Raw genomic sequence first — 20,051 nt, 5'->3', positions numbered from 1 at the left:
TGCGTGTCATATTTTCGAACGATGGAACTTCCCTAAGCTGCAATATCACCCAACAAAAACTGAGGGGATGTTCTCCCACACATTTTCTGCTCGCACAAGGTCAGCATATTCCAAAATGTGCTCGTATATCTTTGCTTCTCGTTTAAAACTGTAAACAAGCACCGCTGCAATGCACTTGCCTAGGTGCTGCCATATTTGCTTACCAAATCGGAACACTGCTGAAAGCGGTCTGGTGTGCAAGACATTGCCTTCCCACTATGTTGCTTGTTTAGTCAGTTCTTCCTCCTTTTTTTTTTTTTTAAGTGTTCATAGCCACATTAGAAAGTAGCAACTCAGTCGTCCAAATAACCGGCACAGCAGCTCGCTGTTTGCTGTTCTCAGGCTGCCGGGTACAAATGGTTTTGCTCGCGCTTGTAAAGTTAAGCTTTGCTCACGCACATAAAGCATCAGTTATTTGAAAAAAGTGCCAACAAATACATGTGACCAGTGCACCTAGTTGTGTTCAGCCACGTTTCTATGCCATCACCAGTGCCAGGTTTTTCGTGAACTATGCCGCTGCCATTCGAGACTTGTGACTCACAGACACTTTGCTTAAAACCTTTCATTGGTTGAGGCATCACCTTCTGTTTGAACGCAGACAAGTTCCTTTGCCAAAGATTGACTTCACTCTCATTCTATGTTACAATAACTCGTTACAGCATGTTGGTCTACATTGTATAATTGACCATGTGTAGCAGCGAACGTATGGTAAGAAGCTATTGAAACAAAGTTTAAGCTAGTATACCTGCAATCACCAGTCTTTCCACATGGTGCCATAATGTGCCAATCATGTCAGACAAAGGATAGCGTACTTAAAATAATGATGTGCAGCTCACGTTTTTTTTGATTTTGTCATCCACTTAGAAGCCAACTAAAAACAAACTTTTTGGCAATGTAAAGAAACTTGTCTTTTGCTTACGTAGACATGGGCACGATTTTGTATCAGGGGAAGCCACAATTGACCGCTTTTTGGTAGCGCACCCTTGGGCAGCGGCCATCTCATATGGCGTCCCGGACTAGGGACTGCCACCGAGGTGCACGGGAACTCTCTAGTGCATTTCAGAATAAAATGTTTACTACCGCCACCCCCACCACCGCCTTTTTGTCAAGTTCATAGAAAAACAAGCTTTGAAATGAGTGAAAAAGCATAAATGAAGCAATGACGGGCTTAACAACTTTGAACAATGGTGGGTCAAGTTCAACTGAGTAACTTGGCAGCCCACCTCAGACTTAGCACCTTCCTCAGATGATTCGAAAGGCGCCTCTCCTTCCCCCCCAGCCCCCTAACCCTTGTGCACACACCTTTATTCACATATAAAAAGCAGCCTTAGAGCAAGACATTCGTGCCAGGAACAAGAATGATTATGTCATAAAGTTTGACCTTCACAATGTCGAAACTGGAGCTAGTGATGCAAAACTCTGAATGTTACATTTGAAAACCATCGCATGGTCTACTGCGATTCAACATGCCATAAATTACATGTGCATAGTCACAAAATGTGTTTTACATGCATTTCACATAGTTTCACATATGCAAATTTTTTCAGCGTGGGTGTCAAAAATGGCTACATGTTTGAATGTCTTTTTCGGTTTTTTCATGTCGAACTTGGTTACTTTCATGCACGCCATGAAGTGCCTGTGAAGACTTGATGTAAAGGTGTTCAACATAAAATGTCATGATTTTCCAAGCCCCACAGATCTGCCAAAAATACTTCCGTTGTACACTGTTGTTCTTTAGAAGGGGAACACGCGAAGGTGAGGCCTGCGCTCTGCGGCGGCTGCCTACAGCGCCATCAACTGACAAGTGAAGAAAGCACATTCGCTTTTCGCGTCTATGACCAAGCAAAATAACGAGTTACAGTCGGTAGACAAGTGCTGCTAAATCACGTTTCCTGATCGATCGCGCGGAGTGCAATATCGGGCAATTACTGCAGCTTGCGCCGTGGGTGCAAACAACATTATATGTTGGCAGTCGACTACGCACTGCAGGCGTGAGTGGAGAGAGAGTGCAATCTAGCAGCGCTTGTCTACCGGCTATAACTCGTTATTTTTTTCGGCAACAGGCGACGCTGAAAGCGAACGCGTTTCCTTTTGCTGTCAGTTGATGGTGCTGTAGGCAGCCGCAGCAGAGCGCACGCCACGCGTTCGCGTGTTCCCTTTCATAAAGGACGACAGTGTACATACCACTCATTTGAAATCAATTCAAAAATTTTTTTAATTATGTGCAGCTAGCCATGTCATCGTACTGTGGTAAAATTGTGCAGCAGGACACATACTACATTATTTGTTTCATTATTACAAGAGATAAAACATGCTTTCAATGTGCCAAGCATTTCCTAAAAGTAATAAAATGGCTACCTATAATACCCACGGTTACAAAGTGTCATATTGACGCATGTTTCACAAGAGTACACCTTGAGAAGGCGGCAGTATTATCCGCTGCCTACGAATGGCAGATGGGCAAAAAAACCTGCGCCAATAAGAATGCTCTTGACAGAGTATGTCGCAGGTCACACAGTCGGTGACACTGCCATCGGAGAACATTGCAGAGTACGTAAGCAGGACTATTCCTTTCACTCGTAGCAGACACTGTTATCGGCCTCTATGCCAAATTTTACGGTCATGCACGGCAAAAAGCAACCGCAGAGCGCAAAGTTGTAATTTTCTCAAGTGCCGCCTTTTGATACAGAGGCTTGTGCTCACTCATTTCGGAGCTGATGGCGCTTGTGCTTGACATGGATCTGCGGATAGTATGCTATTGACCAATAGACGGATGTTTGGTTCAGATGCACTTCCTGCCACGGGTGGCTGCACTCCTTAGTCTGCTAACACTGCAAAGCGATGCACCCTTGCAAGCTTAGCAATCGCAATGAGAAAAAGCAATCATGTGTCACCATGCGTATTTAAGGTCATGACAAACGCTGGCTTAGCTTCTTTCGACCATGCCATTCCACATTGCTTGCTCTCGTAGCATGTTTGCCCCTACGAGAGCAAGCACTCGAACGGTGCGACAAACCCCAGTAGCTCTGCTCGTGCTCGACAGATTCAAGAATTTTTTATGGCGATAAGCACTTACACTTACATCATTTGAGGATCACTCTTCATGTTGTATTACCACAGACTGCAGCATTTCCGGTGCTGTAACAGAATGACCTAGTTCATAGAATACACTAATACATGATACAAGTGAACGTGACCCTATACACAGGTGAATCCAGACACATTCCGAGGGCGAGTACAGATGACCTTCCTTTTTGCACAGTTTATACTATCATTATGCTTAACATGCAGCAATGTCCTATATAAGTTAGATTACCAAGTAATGGGTTGATGTATTAACTCCACATTGCAGAACTTCAAATATTTTCTTCGTTACTCAATAAGAAATTCTCGCCGACACCTGCATTGGAATCTACAGTGAAATCTAACCTAAAATTTCTAGTATATCATACGTCATGAAAGAACTTGATTGCTTGATTAGTCCGACATTTTGAGGAAGGTGATGAGTAAAAAAAAACATAGATGCGCAAAACAAAAAGACTTGCATCTGTTGTTTTGTCTGCATGGGGCTATCTCAACTTACCACACTTGACGACACAACAAAAGACTCCACGTATAATTTTAAATGCGCAAAACTGACCCAACAAAGCTTGAGAGAATCGACTAGCTTGTTATTCCTCATTGTGTCTCATAATCATATGGTAGTTTTGGGACGTTAATCCTCAACAATTGTGTTATTCCTCACCGGCACAAACCTTGGTGCTCAAGTTCATTTGACCAAACTTTTCTCAAGTCATTGAGATTCAGAACACGTAGGTCCACGATTTTTCTTTGCAAAACAAAATACCATTTAGAGTGTTGATAACACTGTAAGGAGTGCAACGATTACTTCAGTTAGAGTGCAATAGCATAGGCATTTACCATGGTGCCAAAGAGATCAATGTCCCGAATGAACGAATACAGAATCTCACAAAGTCAATCAATTATTATTAGGTTTTATTGGCACAAAGGCATCCAAGGCCAAGGGGACATGGGTGGAGGTCCAAATTAGCTTTTCCTTGAGAATGGTTCACCGAACTATCCTTTTGTGTCGCTGATGCACCATTACAAGTTGATTTATTTATAGTTATGTAAGGGCTAGGTGACGAGAGAGTACAAATACAGTTGAACCCGTTCATAAGAGGCATGTTCCGGGCAGCAGTTTTTCGTCTTTTACAGGAGATGACTCTTATAAGCTAGGTACCATCGACGCATTTTCTTATCAACCCATATTGTTGGCACACTGGGTTCTCTTATATCACTCATAAAGGGGTTTGTAAACTAGCGAGGTGCTCAATGATATATTAAACAGTACCAGGTTGACGACCTCGTAAACAGTGTAACCACCCTCCAGAATCTTTTCTGCTATGGAAGTTTGCCCAAATGGGAAACTTTTTATCTTGCTAGCTTAACCGAACCAACCTGTACCTCATTTACAGGCTTTACTTGCATTATTCTGAATTGTGGCCACTGCAGTACATTCCCATTAGAAGCAGCCTGTATACTGCCAGATGCCAGTGAACATTATCAGGTGGTCGAAATAACAGATTGCTCCACCATTGCATCTCTGGTAACTATATCACGGTCATCTAAAGTAAAACGCCAGGTATTAAATTTGTGCTCATGAGAATATTAATCGCTTAACTTCCACAGCATTTTACAGTACTATGTCATTACATTACCATTTCATTTGCCTTAGGAAAGTTGGCACAATGCCCTATGTGTATGTTGACTTCATTGTTTTAGTAGCCTAGAATTTGCATGCAACATGATTAAATGCTCATCACACCAGGGAATCAAAGGATGCCTACTGTTCACAAAAACCCAAGAGATTTCAGGCAATCTAAACTGCTCTTTTATTCCATGGCCCCGAGCAGGAGGGAACAAACGCTTTTCAAAACTCCTCCCCACCATCGTCCTCCGCACCATCTGCAGAGTCGATGCCGACCTCCTCGTAGTCCTTCTCAAGGGCAGCCAAGTCCTCCCTGGCTTCGGAGAACTCTCCCTCCTCCATGCCTTCGCCGACATACCAGTGGACAAACGCCCGCTTGGCATACATGAGGTCGAACTTGTGGTCGAGACGTGCCCAGGCCTCGGCAATAGCCGTTGTGTTTGAAAGCATGCACACAGCACGCTGGACCTTGGCGAGGTCGCCACCGGGTACAACAGTCGGGGGCTGGTAGTTGATGCCAACCTGCAATACGAATCGGGTGTAGTGATTGAACAACCGAGAATGCAGTAACTATTCTATAGCAGCCACTTTTAAGAATTCCCTCTGGTTTAATGTTCCTTAAACTCCTCTTGGTCGTTTTGGATTTCCAGGCGCTTTAGAAAGGGATCAAAATAAAATTGTGCACCAAAATCTTAACAAAAGAATGCCTCAAAACCTTTGAACAGATTGGTGAAATGAATGATCCTGAAAAGTCCAGGTTTCATCTCTGCCTCCATAAACAAGATTCACTAGAGCCCTTAAAGGGACGCTGAAGTCGAATAACAATTTACATCAGAGTGAAACCTAAATGCTTGCCGTCTGAAGCGACAATAGTATTAACAGCAGTGCCCTACTTGCCAAGAAATTAAGGGAACAGCACGAGAACAAATGCGACACAGTAGGCCGCTTGCAGAACTCTTTCGATAAATGATTACCACCTAGAATTAAGGGGGGAGGCTGCCACAAAAAGGCAACTTTCTTGTTTGTTGAAATATCCTAATAAAGTTGTCAGAGTGGTTCAACTAATAAAGCCATTTGAATAACCAATAAATTTCATGCACCTAGGTTCACTGGTTGCCAAGTTACAGCCATATATATCGGGATAGTCCACATAGGTTTGTTACTTAGGCTCTGGTGAATTTAATAAATGTGCTAGAACCATGAAAATCACTGACTATTCCTGGATGGACGCTTTACACTAGAACAGAGCCCCCCCCCCCCCCCCCTTTAATTTTCTTGCTGAAAATTTAAAAGAGCACTGAATTTAGTGTTTGCCATTGAGTATTTATCAATGAAATTTTGATTAATGATCAAATTACCCACAATTTAAGAACGGTTGTCAGTGTGTGAGCTACTTATCAGGGTACATAATAATACAAATCTGACATATCAAATCAGCGGTTGCAGAGATACCACCAGACTAAACATAAACAGCCTTACTGCCCAAAAAGTCATCCTGAGAAAAGGAACACAAAGTTTCGAACACATATTTTGGTATAAAGTGACCCTGCAAAGTAGCTGGAAATGTCCTTTTGGACTTTTTCTTTTTTCCGCTTTTCCTGCTTGTGTTGAAGCTGTGTTTGAGCAGTTTTCACACAGAAAGGGTCCTTCTCCGCAGCCTGTTGGTTGCCGTCATTGCGCTATCAGTTGCCGACATAGCGCCGAGCTTTGGTTGCACAGCAACATGTATGTTATCGTCCTCTGCCAACTCCTAGCACGTCCAAAAACGTGTTGGCAAATGCACAGTTGATGATGCGGTCGCACTGTTCGGGGCCATCATCACTGCAGTTGGCGAGTGCAACGCGCCAGGCGCACGAAACACCAACACCAGCCTCACTTGTGAAGACTGAGCGTTGCACAGATTCTCGATGGCGCGATAAGCATCAATGCAGTTGTCTCGAAACAAAGGAGAAGATGCTCAGCATCGATACGACGGTCACCCATGCATTGGCGCGTGAACGGGCTTCACCATGCGTACAAGTTTGCACGCGCTCTGTTCAAGACAGTGGCCGATGAGAGTACCAAACTTTGCCCGGACCATCGTTAGCGACAGGAAAACAATCGCAACCCGTGAACAAGGTGAAAGATCGTTTTGTAAAGACAAAGATTGAAGCGCACATGCGAGAACCGAGCGGAATGATGGCAAACAGGAAAACAACGCATGCGAAGAGAACACCGGCACTTGCAAGGCCGGTGCTGGATCAGAAGGAGAGCCACAGATTCATCATCGCACTCAGCAGCCAATAGGAGCTGCGTGATCGGCCACTCTTTCGAGAGACGCGTGCTTCCTTTAATCGCGGCTTCGCATCCAGTGCATCCAGCTCAAAACAGCTTCGCATCCAGCTCAAAACAAGTGGAGCCACGCCGAAGTTGCTGCCACACGTGGAGAAAAAAAAAAAAAAAAAGCAATCCACGAGCAGAACAAGACCAAGACGGCAGCGCTGGGCCAGGTGGTTGGGAAACTTTCAGTGCTAGCTGGCCACTCGCCAGCTGCCGCGGCATGTTATGTAGTTGATTTGATGTACAGTGCAGTCCACTTATAACGATACCACATATAACGATATATCGGTTATAACGATGGGTCGACTTAACAGTCTCATTTTATGCATTGGGGCTATGGGGAAAAAAACCATATATAACGATATGTTATCCACCGCATATCGGATACAACGATGAAAAGTTTGCCGTGGACGGCATGTTTCATTCAGAATAATCGTAACATTTAGATTGATAAGTTCCTCTGAAACGAACTATGCCGAGACGAGACGAAAAGTTAGCGTAGGCGAGTACGTATCTGCCGCCACTGCAGCACAGCGCCGGCAGCGCGTCCCGGCCGTTCAAAAAGCCGAGGAGAGCATCGCGAGTTGGCGCGACGCGCTACAGATGGCGCCAGCTGTGTCACGTTTTGCGCCTCGCCGCGCGTCGAACGCGGAGAGGCTGAGAGAATTTAAAAAAAAAAATGCGAAAAGCAAAGTGCCGCGCTCCGCGGCTCCCCGCCTTCTACAACGGCAAGCTACTCGTAGATTGCCGAACAAAAGCGGGAAAGAGAGAGAAAATAAAAAAAGCGAAAAGCAAAGCGGCGCGGCGGCATCGGGGCGGGGCCTCGTTGGCATTCCGGCTGTGTACCTCTGGCTGTGCTTTCTTCTCCCACTGCTCCCACCCCGCCGTCGGTCAGTCTCTCTTCCTCAGCGAACCCGTGATGCGTTCTTCGGAGTAAGAAATAAAGTCTTGTTTTTGACATCCTACTATCTACAATATTTATTAATTGGTGAAAATAGCGAAATGAAGCCTGGAGCTACAAAAGGTACGTCCGGCGACGATTTTTTGGCGGCAGTCCAGATATAACGATCACCGGTTATAACGATCATATTTTTAGGTTTTCTCGATATCGTTATAAGTGGACTGCACTGTACTTTCGCGATGAATTAAACAATATTTACAGAACAGATAGACATGCTACCTGAACACGTGGTTTTTAAAAAACCAACTGTCACGGTTTTTCCGTTTTCAAAAGGTGCATCAGCCCTCAATGCACAGAAGATTCTTATGTGCAGCCAGACCAACTACTAGTGGTTAAAAGACAAAATCCTGCTTGTTCACTTATGTGCGATTCATAGAAAAATGAACCGCCGAAAAAAATTTTCACCTGGTGAAGAAATGGGACAGGTCGTGCCATCTAGCGGGGCCCAGTTAAGCCAAGTACGCCTGCAAACTTGAAGGCCATCGCTAAAAATTTTTCAATGGCTGTGGTTGATGCTGTGGCTCCCGCTACTTTCTCTTTAGTGCTACAAGTTGCGGTGTCAGCACAGCAAACCCACGCAATGTAAGCCACGCAACGCAGTAAAGGCACCCAAATAAGCACTTCCTTGGCACAAAAGTAAAACTAGGTTTCTGGACTGCTATTTCAACAATCGCCATCGACTTAACAGTTGTTGTTAGTGTCCCTTTAAAAGATGAAATTTTAAGCTTTAAAAAGGGGGCGGTAAAGCTTCGCTTCATCCTTATTCGCACTGCAATTCTAAATAAATACATCTAAATAATCATGTGCTATACCCAAATACAGTCGCTGACCGAAATTCGATATTGTTGGCTATTTCGGACTTGAAGTGCACCATCAGTGTTCCCATAGCGCTAATGCATTCTTTCGACCAATTTTTCGGACTAAATCGCTTGTTTTGAGCTGCACCACGAATCTGTATGAACACCGCCATGTTGGATTTTAGGCCGGCTTGACTAAGCTTAGTGGCTTATTTTAAAATAGCTTTCCTGCCTCCAAAATTGGAAAGCAAACGTCATATTTCAAGTTTCGGAAACCGTGTCTGCTTCAGAAATCGCAGCACAGGACCAGTTTCTCGCATCCAGTCAGCCATAGGGGTCAGCACTGTCATCGCACCGTACAGGGAGGAGGCCGAGATGCACAGTAGTGAAGTGAATGTGCCTGCCACAGCGACATTAGGGAGCTTAAGAATAGCGCACTGCAAGCCCTTGAGGTGCTGTCGCGGCCACTGCACATGCGTCGTAACACATCTACGTAACGTGGCAATATTGTTGGTTTTTATTAATATATAGTCCCTTTAGAACTACCTGGTTCTCTCAATTACGCTAAGCACGACGCACAAGGTAGCAGCAACTTACCTTAAATCCAGTGGGGCACCAGTCCACAAACTGGATCGTGCGCTTGGTCTTGATGGCCGCAATAGCAGCATTTACATCCTTAGGGACAACATCCCCTCGGTACAGGAGACAGCAGGCCATGTACTTTCCGTGGCGAGGGTCACACTTTACCATCTGGTTGGCAGGCTCAAAGCAGGAGTTGGTGATCTCAGCGACAGTCAGCTGCTCGTGGTAGGCTTTCTCAGCAGAGATGACTGGAGCATAGGTGACGAGGGGGAAGTGGATGCGAGGGTAGGGCACCAAGTTGGTCTGGAACTCTGTCAGGTCGACGTTCAGGGCACCATCGAACCGCAGAGAGGCGGTGATGGAGGAGACGATCTGGCCGATGAGCCTGTTGAGATTCGTGTAGGTGGGCCTTTCAATGTCGAGGTTGCGCCGGCAGATGTCAAAGATTGCCTCGTTGTCGACCATGAAAGCACAGTCTGAATGCTCGAGAGTGGTGTGTGTGGTGAGAATAGAGTTGTAGGGTTCCACGACTGCTGTGGAGACCTGCAATGAGAAGACGTAGAGTGAAGACTAGAATACACCGCTGCCGGTAAATACACTTAAACCTATTTATAACGAACCTCCATATAACGAATCATTCGATCTCTGCTTGAGCAGCGCACGAGGTTCTTTACCCGCTCGTGAAAGTTGCGATGTGCGGGGGGGGGGGGGGGGGGGCATGGTATTGATTTGGACTTGTCACAGAATATGGCGGCGACGGCAAAAACCTCCGAAAATGTCCATATAAACGCTATCAAAATTTTTTTTATTGGCACCAGTATGCCCTACTGGCATCGGTTAAATACAGTAATACAGTTCGTTCTGTAGAACGAACCCCACATTAACAAACTTTCTAAAAAATCCCACGCAGACTGCTAATATCGGTGTAAAATTATTTCACTACTACTACTACTTACTCCAGAATACTGAACTTTTCAGAATAATGAGCATTAATTTAGTTCCACATTATATTAACAGCACCTCAGTACTACGAACTCGTGTTCTGAAAACCGTCGTGGCTACCCAGGAGCAGTACGTAAGCAGACGACAAATCGAACGAACGCCACGCTTCTCGAAAGACTCTCAACAGGGCAGAGGGGGGGAAGAGAAAAGGGCTATTTTCAGTCTTTTTTTTTTTTTTTTGACGAAATGCTGACGCTGCTGGTTAACAAGCAGCAGAGGTGAGGGGCGAGGGCAACACGGGAGGGTAAGGTCAGCGAGGCAGAGCTGGAGTTGCAGAGCAAGAAGCATGGGCACGTAAAACCCGAGATAGCGAGGGAGCACAAAACCGAATGAGAAAACTTTTTTAGCACTATTTCTTGTTCTTCGAAAGAGGCGATGACAGCCGCGTGTCAGTAGTGTTCACCTTTTTTTTTTTTTTTCGGTGATTACGTATCGCACCCGCAAAGCAACTCTGCATTCATGCTGCGGTGATTTGAGACAAAGAAGCGGAAACTGTTTTCGCCAAGCAAGAAAGTGGACTTCTTCGGCAAGTGGAAGTCAAAAAGCAGGCTGTTGTGACCAAAGAACCAAATCGCACCACAGGAATGCGGATGAGCTGGAGGCCTCACCGAGAGGACTTTTTGTAAACTTGCATTCTTAGGCGTTTACGTGGGCATTTGTTTTTTTCTCATGAAAAAAAAAAAAAAAAGAGTTCAAGAACCCACCGTTGTAAGTGGGTCGTTTTGGTCTGCGAAAAATGAGCATGGTGAACGTTTTACCTTTCACTACGACCTTGCAAAACAACTAATTTTCACGGCGCCCTGAAGTTCGGTATACCGAGATTTCACTGTGAAAATGAAAAGTTCTGTTTCCTGTATAAAGGCCAGGAGTGGTCAATACAGGGGACCGTGCGTCCAAAGCGTCAAGTCAGCAAGTCAGGGTGGTGGTGAAGGCCGCGTAGGCGACAAGTGCAAGCCCTGTAAAGGCCTGGGATATAATAACGCACCGATTTTACTGTAAAATAAGTGGTTCGGCTTAGTTCTGCCTTCAGTCCCCCGTTTGTTTAATTTGCGCATATGTAAGCACGTTCAGTACGAAAATTCAAGAAACGGTCAAACCCCGCTATAACAACGCCGCTTCAAAGAAATTTCTGCTGCAACGAAAAAAATCGCAATTCCCTGTCAGCAGTCCATAGGAGACAATGCATAAATATTGTCGCCACGATGAACACCTTTTCTTCTGCCGTCCCGCTTCAACGAAACTTCACAATGCGATTCCCGGCTCGGATATTTATTGCTATACAGGAAACCCAATGTTTAACACTGTTGACATATGTTCAGGTTCTGGAAATGCATGAAAGTCTAAAACGCGCAGTGGCACTACCAAAAACCGCCGCTGTTCAGCAAGCATCGGCGCCGCCATTGCCCAATAGTGATGACAATGAGACTGTTCTGCTTACGCCACTGGCTTACTTTCGAGCCGCAGACAATCCGAAGATGAAGCTCAGTTGCTCAGTGCGTGGTTTCCTTTTTGCAGCTGCCGGGTGCAAACTTAGAGCGATGCCTCCCCCCAGATGAGGAAATTATCAATTTCGTTACATCCAGGGTTAAGTGTACCGACCATGAGCAAAAAGTGGGCCATAGCTGCCAAAGGGCACTTCTTGACTGGACTGGTGCTTTATTAAAGCATTGGCACGACAAAAACTAAGTAGCAGTAAAATAGGTGTGCCTTGCCTAACCCAAACAGGGAGGCAACAGAGAAGAGTGGTGGCAGCAGACGTGAATTAAACAAGAACTGCCGATTGGCACAGCATGCAATAGATGAGCATTTACAAAGCGGTGCGAGAAGCTGATGTCTCCTGCATGGTCTCTCCCCGGTGTACTCGTCTGATGGGACTACACGAAGAACAGGAATATGCAGGAGTGCAGCCCACACCAGCCACATGGCTGGGGACAGGTATGCTGTCAGACACACTGGCGAGGACAACTGACATGAAGCAGCTCCTGGGCCAACAAGATTAGCCAGCAACCGAGCCAGAAAGCCGGGCAGCCGACACCTCCATAGTGTCTGGGTACTCTACGTGCAAACTACAGCACAGAATGGGAGGCTAAAGAAAGTAAGTACCTGTGGGGCTGGGTAGATGGCAAACTCGAGCTTGGACTTCTTGCCATAGTCCACCGAGAGGCGCTCCATGAGAAGCGAGGTGAAGCCCGAGCCGGTGCCACCTCCGAAGCTGTGGAAGATGAGGAAACCTTGCAGTCCCGTGCACTGGTCTGCCAGCTTCCTGATCCGGTCCAGCACCAGATCCACAATCTCCTTGCCGATTGTGTAGTGGCCGCGAGCATAGTTGTTTGCTGCATCTTCCTTGCCAGTGATCAACTGCTCGGGGTGAAACAACTGCCTGCAGCAGTCAAGACGATTAATACAAGCCGCGAGTGTTGCGCCAAAAGAGTTATCAGCCACATTAACTGCACAAACTAGGGCTGGTACTTAGGCAACTGCAGTGAAGTATACATGCACTCTGCCCAACAGCCCCTAAAGGTGTCCTAGTCTCATGCCACATAAGCATGGGCCTTTTCCTAGTCTGAACAGCACCCCAAGTGGAGACTGCCAAAATCAAAACTGGTGGATTCTGGACTCCGAAATGATCTGCCGTGTGCCAGTAGGCAATCTCGGAAGCCCCGTTCGCGCATCTTTTTGGGACAAACATTTAAATGTTTGTGGCACCACATGTTGGTTGGTCCGCACGCATCTTCACGTTTTGGCCACCAGAAATGATGACGTGTGCCTCCTTGAGGACGGCGTCCATGCGCTCATTACGCACCCAAAAAGGAAAAAAAAAGGCCAATCAGTGCAACAAAGGCCTTCATAAGGTTCATCTTTAACTATCTGAACAAATAATCTAGACTGCTTAACAACCAGCACTGTCCTTGATTAGTAATTTAGGTGAAGTTTGTAAAACGCGCATTGTAAAGTCTCAAGTGTGTTTAGTGGCCACTCGATTGCAGTATTGGCAAGAATACGCAGATATACGCTTCATAACAATACGTAACAGTCTGACTGCATGAAGGATCCTTGCACTATAACTCAATGCAAAAATATGTCCGAAAGCCAGGAGAGTGCACGGTTAAAAATATGTACGACTTAATGGTGCCCCCATGAAGAACAAAGAGGACAGCCCTCCTTGTGCAGCCCGTAAAGCATTGCAGTTGGCCCATCCTAAGAAAAAGAACCAGTATCACTTGCAAGCGAGGGGGTACTGCTATTCGTTACATCCTGCCAATGTGGAACCTCGATTTTCAATGACATCACCATCCCACTGGAGGTGTGCCTCTTCAAGCTGCAGTGAGCAGTCTGTCTTCGTATCTCACAGCCCCTTGTGCCCACTGCAGCAGTTTCAGCCACACCACTGCGACAAACTTGCGCGACGAGCTCTGCCTCCATTATGGTGGCAGCCACCCCGAGGTTGCCAATCCACCACGGAAAATCCGTGCTGCCTCAACTGCAAGTGCAACCAACAAACTGCGCTGCCCGTTTTCGCAGGTCTAGGACAAGGGCACAGTCATACTACCCTCTCGGGATGACTCTACGATGCGCTGGAATTGTTCAGGACCACTGTCAACAACATCAACAGGTGGGGAAACGCAGCGGTCGAGAAGGGCCGCTCGTTTTGCAACGCTCTCGGCGGTGGCGGCCGAATGACATCGGCAACGTTCGCAAACCTCCACGAGTACGCTAGTTCCTCCCACGAGCTCAGCCACCACACCGCCCCTTCCTACGAGAGCACCAACTGCTACCACCGAGAAGGATGCGGTGTTCGCCTCACTAGCTGCGGCCACACGTGCAGTGCTCGTGATGCTGCCGACAGACTGCAGTCCACCAATTATGTACCGCGGCTCTTGCTGCGCATGACACCATCACAATGGGGAACATTGGCTAGCGTTGCTTGCACAACGAGGCCAACAGGACGCCCATTCAAGAGTTCGAAGAACTATTTTCTTTTGTCCCTTGGCCATGTGCTACATCCCCCCCTCCCCCTAAACACTATAGATGCCTTTTCAACCAGTTTGTTTTTCTACTTTCGCAATTACTTCCTACGACCTCTTTGGCGGCTTACCCGATCGGCTGCGCGTTGCGGGAGGCAGATAGAATTACCCTTAATATGCGAATTTTGCGAAGTGGTTGAAGTTTGCAAAAGAACTACAGAAGCCGTGCGACCATAAGAAACTGCTGCACACCTGTAAGTACCAGTACGGACTTCGTCGACGACCGTGGGTTCGAGGTCGACATAGACTGCACGAGGCACGTGCTTGCCGGCTCCGGTCTCACAGAAGAATGTGTTGAACGAGTCGTCGCCTCCGCCGATCGTCTTGTCACTGGGCATCTGGCCGTCTGGCTGAATGCCATGCTCAAGGCAGTAGAGCTCCCAGCAGGCATTGCCGATCTGGACGCCCGCTTGTCCAACGTGAACAGATATGCACTCGCGCATTTTCACAGTTTAGCTGCGACAGAATAAGAAAACAGGCATGTCGGTAAGCACCAATGATAATCTTTGAGGCAAGAGTGTTTATGAGGTCAGTATGTTCTAGGAATTAGCGGTTTGCATGAATTCACAGGTCAGCAATGGTGTCGCCAAAAAGAGGAGGGCTTTAAAATCCCCATCAATCTCCACTGAAACTTAATGTGCATACAAGCAAACACACGCACACAGGGCAGTTAAAACACCCCACGACAGCAAAATTGCAAGCGGAAAGTATTGTCAAGCTGACTGACGCGACACATTTATAATTTGCACTATCGGCAGATTTGAATTCGCAGAGCATAAGACAAACCACAAGTTGTAACCACGCTCACAGTAAACAAATTCCAAGTTTGGCTCTCTGCCATGCTAATGAACGACACTTGTGCCCCGCATGGTCTTTCCCCAGTGCCATTGCCCAGAAGGACGGGCACGAAGATCAGGAATATGCGGGACCACCACCCACACCCGACGCTAGCGCCAGGGGACAGTAGTTCATGTTTGACACCGTGGCTGTGGACCGACTGCCAGTGCAGGGCAGCTCCGGTGGCCACGCCCGAGAGCGGGAGCGAAGCGCCACGCAAAGCAGCAACTCCTCTCAACCGCGCCTCAATATGTCTGTTATCGCAAATAACTATTAACTAACCGCAACTTTTTCTCCTGGACACCCAACATGAGATTCGTTAAACATGCCAACAACTACAGTCTTGCACTTGAGCTGCTTACGCACGTAAAACCTTTTCAGCAAGAGCATAGAAGACTACGAGAGCGCGCACCAAAGCGCGTGCCCGCATTTTTTCCGAGTGTCTAGTGTCGTTCAGACCTAACTATAGAAGACTAAGGTTACGTCAGGCTTAAAAATATTGAATCTTGAAGTTACGTCCAGCGTGACAGTAACGTGCTGTGCACAGCAAACGAACCAGACAATCGAAGGCTACGTACGAACGAGGATAGATCAAGGAAACTTTCGCTTGCAGATAGTACCGCCTGCTGATGCAGCTCACTCATACCATGTCTCGACGTCAGTGTACAGTAGGAACCGAAACGAGTTTTTAAAAGCATGCTTTGAGCTTTCAGGATGCACATGCGCTTACATCTTGCAGGCATTGGCCGACTGAAAGTGGCACGCTCACTCATTAAACAAGATACCAGTACATTTCCTACGCTCTCAAAGTCTTGGCTTATTTGACGCTAAAGAAAGAAAAAGGAACAAGTGAAAAATTCTGTCAGTACCCCTTATACGGGCCCCCAAAACACTTTTTCAAGTACATTGAATGAACTCGCTACAAGATGTTATTTTCTCACGAATTTAATGACAAACATTTCAAGAATCCGTTCAGTACGAGCGGAGTTAAAAAGATGCCATGGAAGCGGCAATGGCATTCTCTCTTGTCCCGACTAAAAGCGCTAAAAACAAAGCAGGGAGAGATAGCATGAGGCAAAAAAAAAAAAAAAAACCTTCACGTGCGCCTCGCAATTTTTAGCATATTTTTTTCCTTCGAATGCGCGGCCTTGTTAGCGTGATCGCAATGCGCGCGCGCGTGGACAAGTCTCGGCCTTTTGGGGCGATCTCTAACGACCGAGCGTGCCATGTTCAAATCAGCTAAAGGATGATAGATGGGCTTTTTACGAGCGAATTTTGAGCATCTTCCGTGATTGGTCAAGAGAAGAGAAAGCAATTGTTAGCAGACTGACAATTTGTGGATTCCAGGCCGCCTCTACTACCAATCGGCAGAGTTTTCCGACCATGCTCCAGAAGTGTTGCACGGCCCCTTTAAAGACGAGCCTAGCCATGCAATAAATCGGCACATGAGTAGCAGAATCGCCTCACAAGGAGTGCAAAAACGAAGTAATGAACCTGACCAAAATAAGGAGGCAAAAGGTTGGCGTGATCGTCTGGCAAAACGTAAACAGACAATCCTGCCTGCGAGCAAAACATCAGTTAATTTTAAATTCGCACTGGAGATCGCATAGTACAGATACTGAACTGAGACATGTGCATCAGGCGATTGCTGAAAATAAGCCTGTTCTATTCGGCTGCACCACGTGAAGCAGTTCACGAGGTGCCGCACTTTACTCATTTCAGCGGTGCAGCTTCGACTTCTGAACCCTGCCATTCATTTCGAAAGGTGCGGAAGATAGGCACCACTGGTTCACGATTTTCCTGCACCTCCTACGTTGACCGTGCAAGCTTGGTGCAGCCGAGCACACAGCGCATGCAGCACTGAGGCGTAGGCGCCATACCCGCCTCTACTAAGGCGGTGCGTTTTTCCAAAGACGTTTGCGCCTCATAAACTGTCCGCATGCGCGATTTCACATGGGTCAGTGCGAGTTGGGCGGTGTAAATTGAGCGAACAGAAGTAAGGCCTGCACCTTGTCGGAACGTCATTAGTTTCGGGTGTCTCGCACTGCACAACTTTCGAACTTGACGCGTGAAGCTGTGAACTGGCTTTAATTGGTGCATATTAATCACACGACCCTAATACTACGAAGAAATCAGCTCACACGAAGGAGCGGTGCATGCCGAAACGTAGAACCACTGTTTCACATCCGTTTCACCTGCGGCAAGGTTCCTTTTGGCGTTGCATAAGTCAGTTGCCAGACTTTGGGGTGGTTGTTGCCAGACTGCCGCTAAATTTGGCTAAGCAATTTTTTCCTGTAGTTGTGGCTTCTCCGTACGAGTTTGGTGCCATCCGGTAGCGTCCCCCGTCGTAGCGCGCGGTCGACGCGACACGATCAGCTGAGAAAAAAAAAAAGTAAGGGGGGAGGGGGCAGCGCATCACCTCCTGCGACTCTATTCAGTTTTTCCTGTCATCCCTAATACTGAGACGCGATATCTTATTCGCACAGCTGCGCACACAGCAAGAGAACGCGCCTCGACTTCTGCTAGGCGCGGTTCATTCCGTTAACTAAATTGGCCTCTTAATTGCGTAGCAGTGCTGCGCTCGAGTTCTGCTAGGCGCGGTTCATTCCATAAATAAAACGAATTCTGTAATGTGCGGTTCATTCTATTAATTAAAACGGCCTCTTAATTGCACAGCAGCGCCACGCTCGACTAGTGCTAGGCGCGGTTCATTCCGTTAATTGAAACGGCCAGCGTTGCTCCTTCACGAAATGCACCGCGGATGGCACCAAATTCTCACGAAGAAGCCACAACTACAGAAAAAACTTTTGCCATCAAATTTAGCGGCAATTTGGCAACACTGACCCTTCCAGTCTAGCAACCACTTATGCAACGCCAAAAGGAACCTTGCCTCACCTGCTCCCAATTAAAATAGAAAACCTCTGCCACGTGTATCGGTAAGGGGTACCCTAAGCTATAGCAAAAAATATCGCAGCGATTCTGGCACCGTGTTTAGAACGTTCATAAATTTAAAAACTGTCTGAATCTAATGGGCTGATTCAGCGAGCGGCGGTGCTGAACGTCAAGTTACCTCACGCGGGTTGGCGCGACCACCCTCAACTAGTGTTAAATAGAGCACTTTCAAGAAGTATGCTTTTGAACAACAGATGCAAAAAAACAGGAACGAGTTATTTTGCTGTGCACCTATGTCTCCGAGAATCCTCCGCCGTATTACGAATACGGCACCTCACTGGTACTATACACAACAACAAAGGACGGTCAGGCACGCCCGGCTGATGACCTCTGGAGCGTAGAACGGGCGGACACTATCATGAACCAGGACGTTCACCCGCAAGCGTCGTGAAACTAAACTACCTCCTCAAGAAAACTGCTCAATTCAGCGACGCGATAGGACTAACTTCGAAACGCGATCAAATAATTTATCCTAGGCTTGCTGAGCAACCAATCACGCCAAGGTTAGGCCTGTAAAGAGACAGTTGCCGGCTTGGCCGGCTACGACAGCACTTCGCACGTCCACTCCGATTATAGAAAACGAACACCCAATCGCTCTGCAGAGCAGCTGGTTCTTCAAGCGTACTGACCTACGATCAGTGTGAATACACATATATTTCCAGCCACGTACAGAAAGTCGTGTTTTCGACCATGCCGGCGCTAGGCCTATGAGAGACGGCGCCAATCCAAGCTACCCCGACGCGGTAAAATTTCCTGGACGCGCAAAAATAGGAAATCTAACCAAGCTCATCGCACATAAAAGCGTGTATTTAACTAACTAGTGGCGGAATACGCACTTACTTGAGGGTTGACAGTCCAAACGAACGTCTACTTCGGCGTGATTAACGTACGCCCGTAAACAAATGGGTCTGTAAAAAGTAGTGCGGCGAGATGCTTTATATAGGCACCCAGATCAGTTACGCAACCACAGTAATGTTTCAATAATCAGAGCTCACAAAAACGTTAGGTTGTATTTTTTATTTCAAACACCGTTAAGATATTTATGCAGCAAGAATGAGTTTGTTTAGAGTAATATACATGTCATTGTATTTGAAAAAATTGTGCACTCTTTCATCTAGCGCACTTGGTTGTGACAGCAGTGCTCCTACGTCACACATCGCATTCTTCCGCGTCGAATTGGCGCCGACGATGAATGAGAACAGAACATACAAAGAAACCTGTGGCGCCTGTGGGGTGGAGCGGGTAAAGTGCCTGGACGAAAGATGTTTCATTAGGTGTTCTCTGCTTTCATCTAGAACAGGTTACATCTATGGACCTTAGGTGCGGGTACATTGGACAAGGCGGCAACGCCCATAATTACGTTTGTCACGAACTGCGGGCTTGGTTTGAACGCAATGTAACGCCCTTCGCTGTCTTGAACGCCTTTCGATGGTCCATGCCAACCAGCCATGCCAGAAACGGCATGGCTGGTTTACGAAGTTGATATTTTAAATCTTGAAAATCACCTGGACAACCAGCTGCAATTTGGCTCGTCAAAATGTTTCCGTGCTTTAAGTTCGTTCAAAGGGATCAATATCCCATTCTTTATCTCAATTTAACGCCTTGCAGATTAGGTTAACTTTTTTTTTTCTTGCTCACGTACTCGAGGCTGAAGGGTTCCTTTACAAATCAAGCCTATTGTTGTTGTTGTTGTTTTCCTGTGCACATGGCTCGTACCCAAAGAAGAGGATTGGCCGATTATAAGGTGAATTTGCCCTAAACTTTCAGCAGTGCGTCATTCCTACAATTTTTTTTTGTAACTTAATTTTGATTTGAAATACCGATAT

General features: G+C 46.7%; 1 protein-coding gene across 2 annotated transcripts; it reads right to left on the bottom strand.

Moving 5' to 3' along the window:
* Positions 1-4,910: 4,910 nt before the first annotated feature.
* LOC119181086 (tubulin alpha-1 chain-like) lies at positions 4,911-19,181 on the bottom strand. Of its 2 annotated transcripts, none has more exons than XM_075889006.1 (5): positions 19,066-19,181; positions 14,629-14,892; positions 12,515-12,791; positions 9,425-9,952; positions 4,911-5,272 (listed from the first exon to the last, which is right to left on the bottom strand). In XM_075889006.1, the coding sequence occupies exons 2-5, from the start codon at positions 14,877-14,879 to the stop codon at positions 4,973-4,975; spliced, it is 1,356 nt and encodes a 451-aa protein (XP_075745121.1). In that variant the 5' UTR covers positions 14,880-14,892; positions 19,066-19,181; the 3' UTR covers positions 4,911-4,972. The 2 variants fall into 2 exon arrangements, with proteins under 2 accessions (XP_075745121.1, XP_075745122.1); XM_075889007.1 differs by having other exon boundaries at positions 19,062-19,127.
* Positions 19,182-20,051: the final 870 nt, after the last annotated feature.

Source organism: Rhipicephalus microplus, chromosome 3 (genome assembly GCF_043290135.1).
Source record: "Rhipicephalus microplus isolate Deutch F79 chromosome 3, USDA_Rmic, whole genome shotgun sequence".
In the NCBI taxonomy this organism is placed as follows: domain Eukaryota; kingdom Metazoa; phylum Arthropoda; class Arachnida; order Ixodida; family Ixodidae; genus Rhipicephalus; species Rhipicephalus microplus.
Note: the sequence above shows the minus strand (reverse complement) of the source record. Positions and strands in the feature narration are given on the sequence as shown.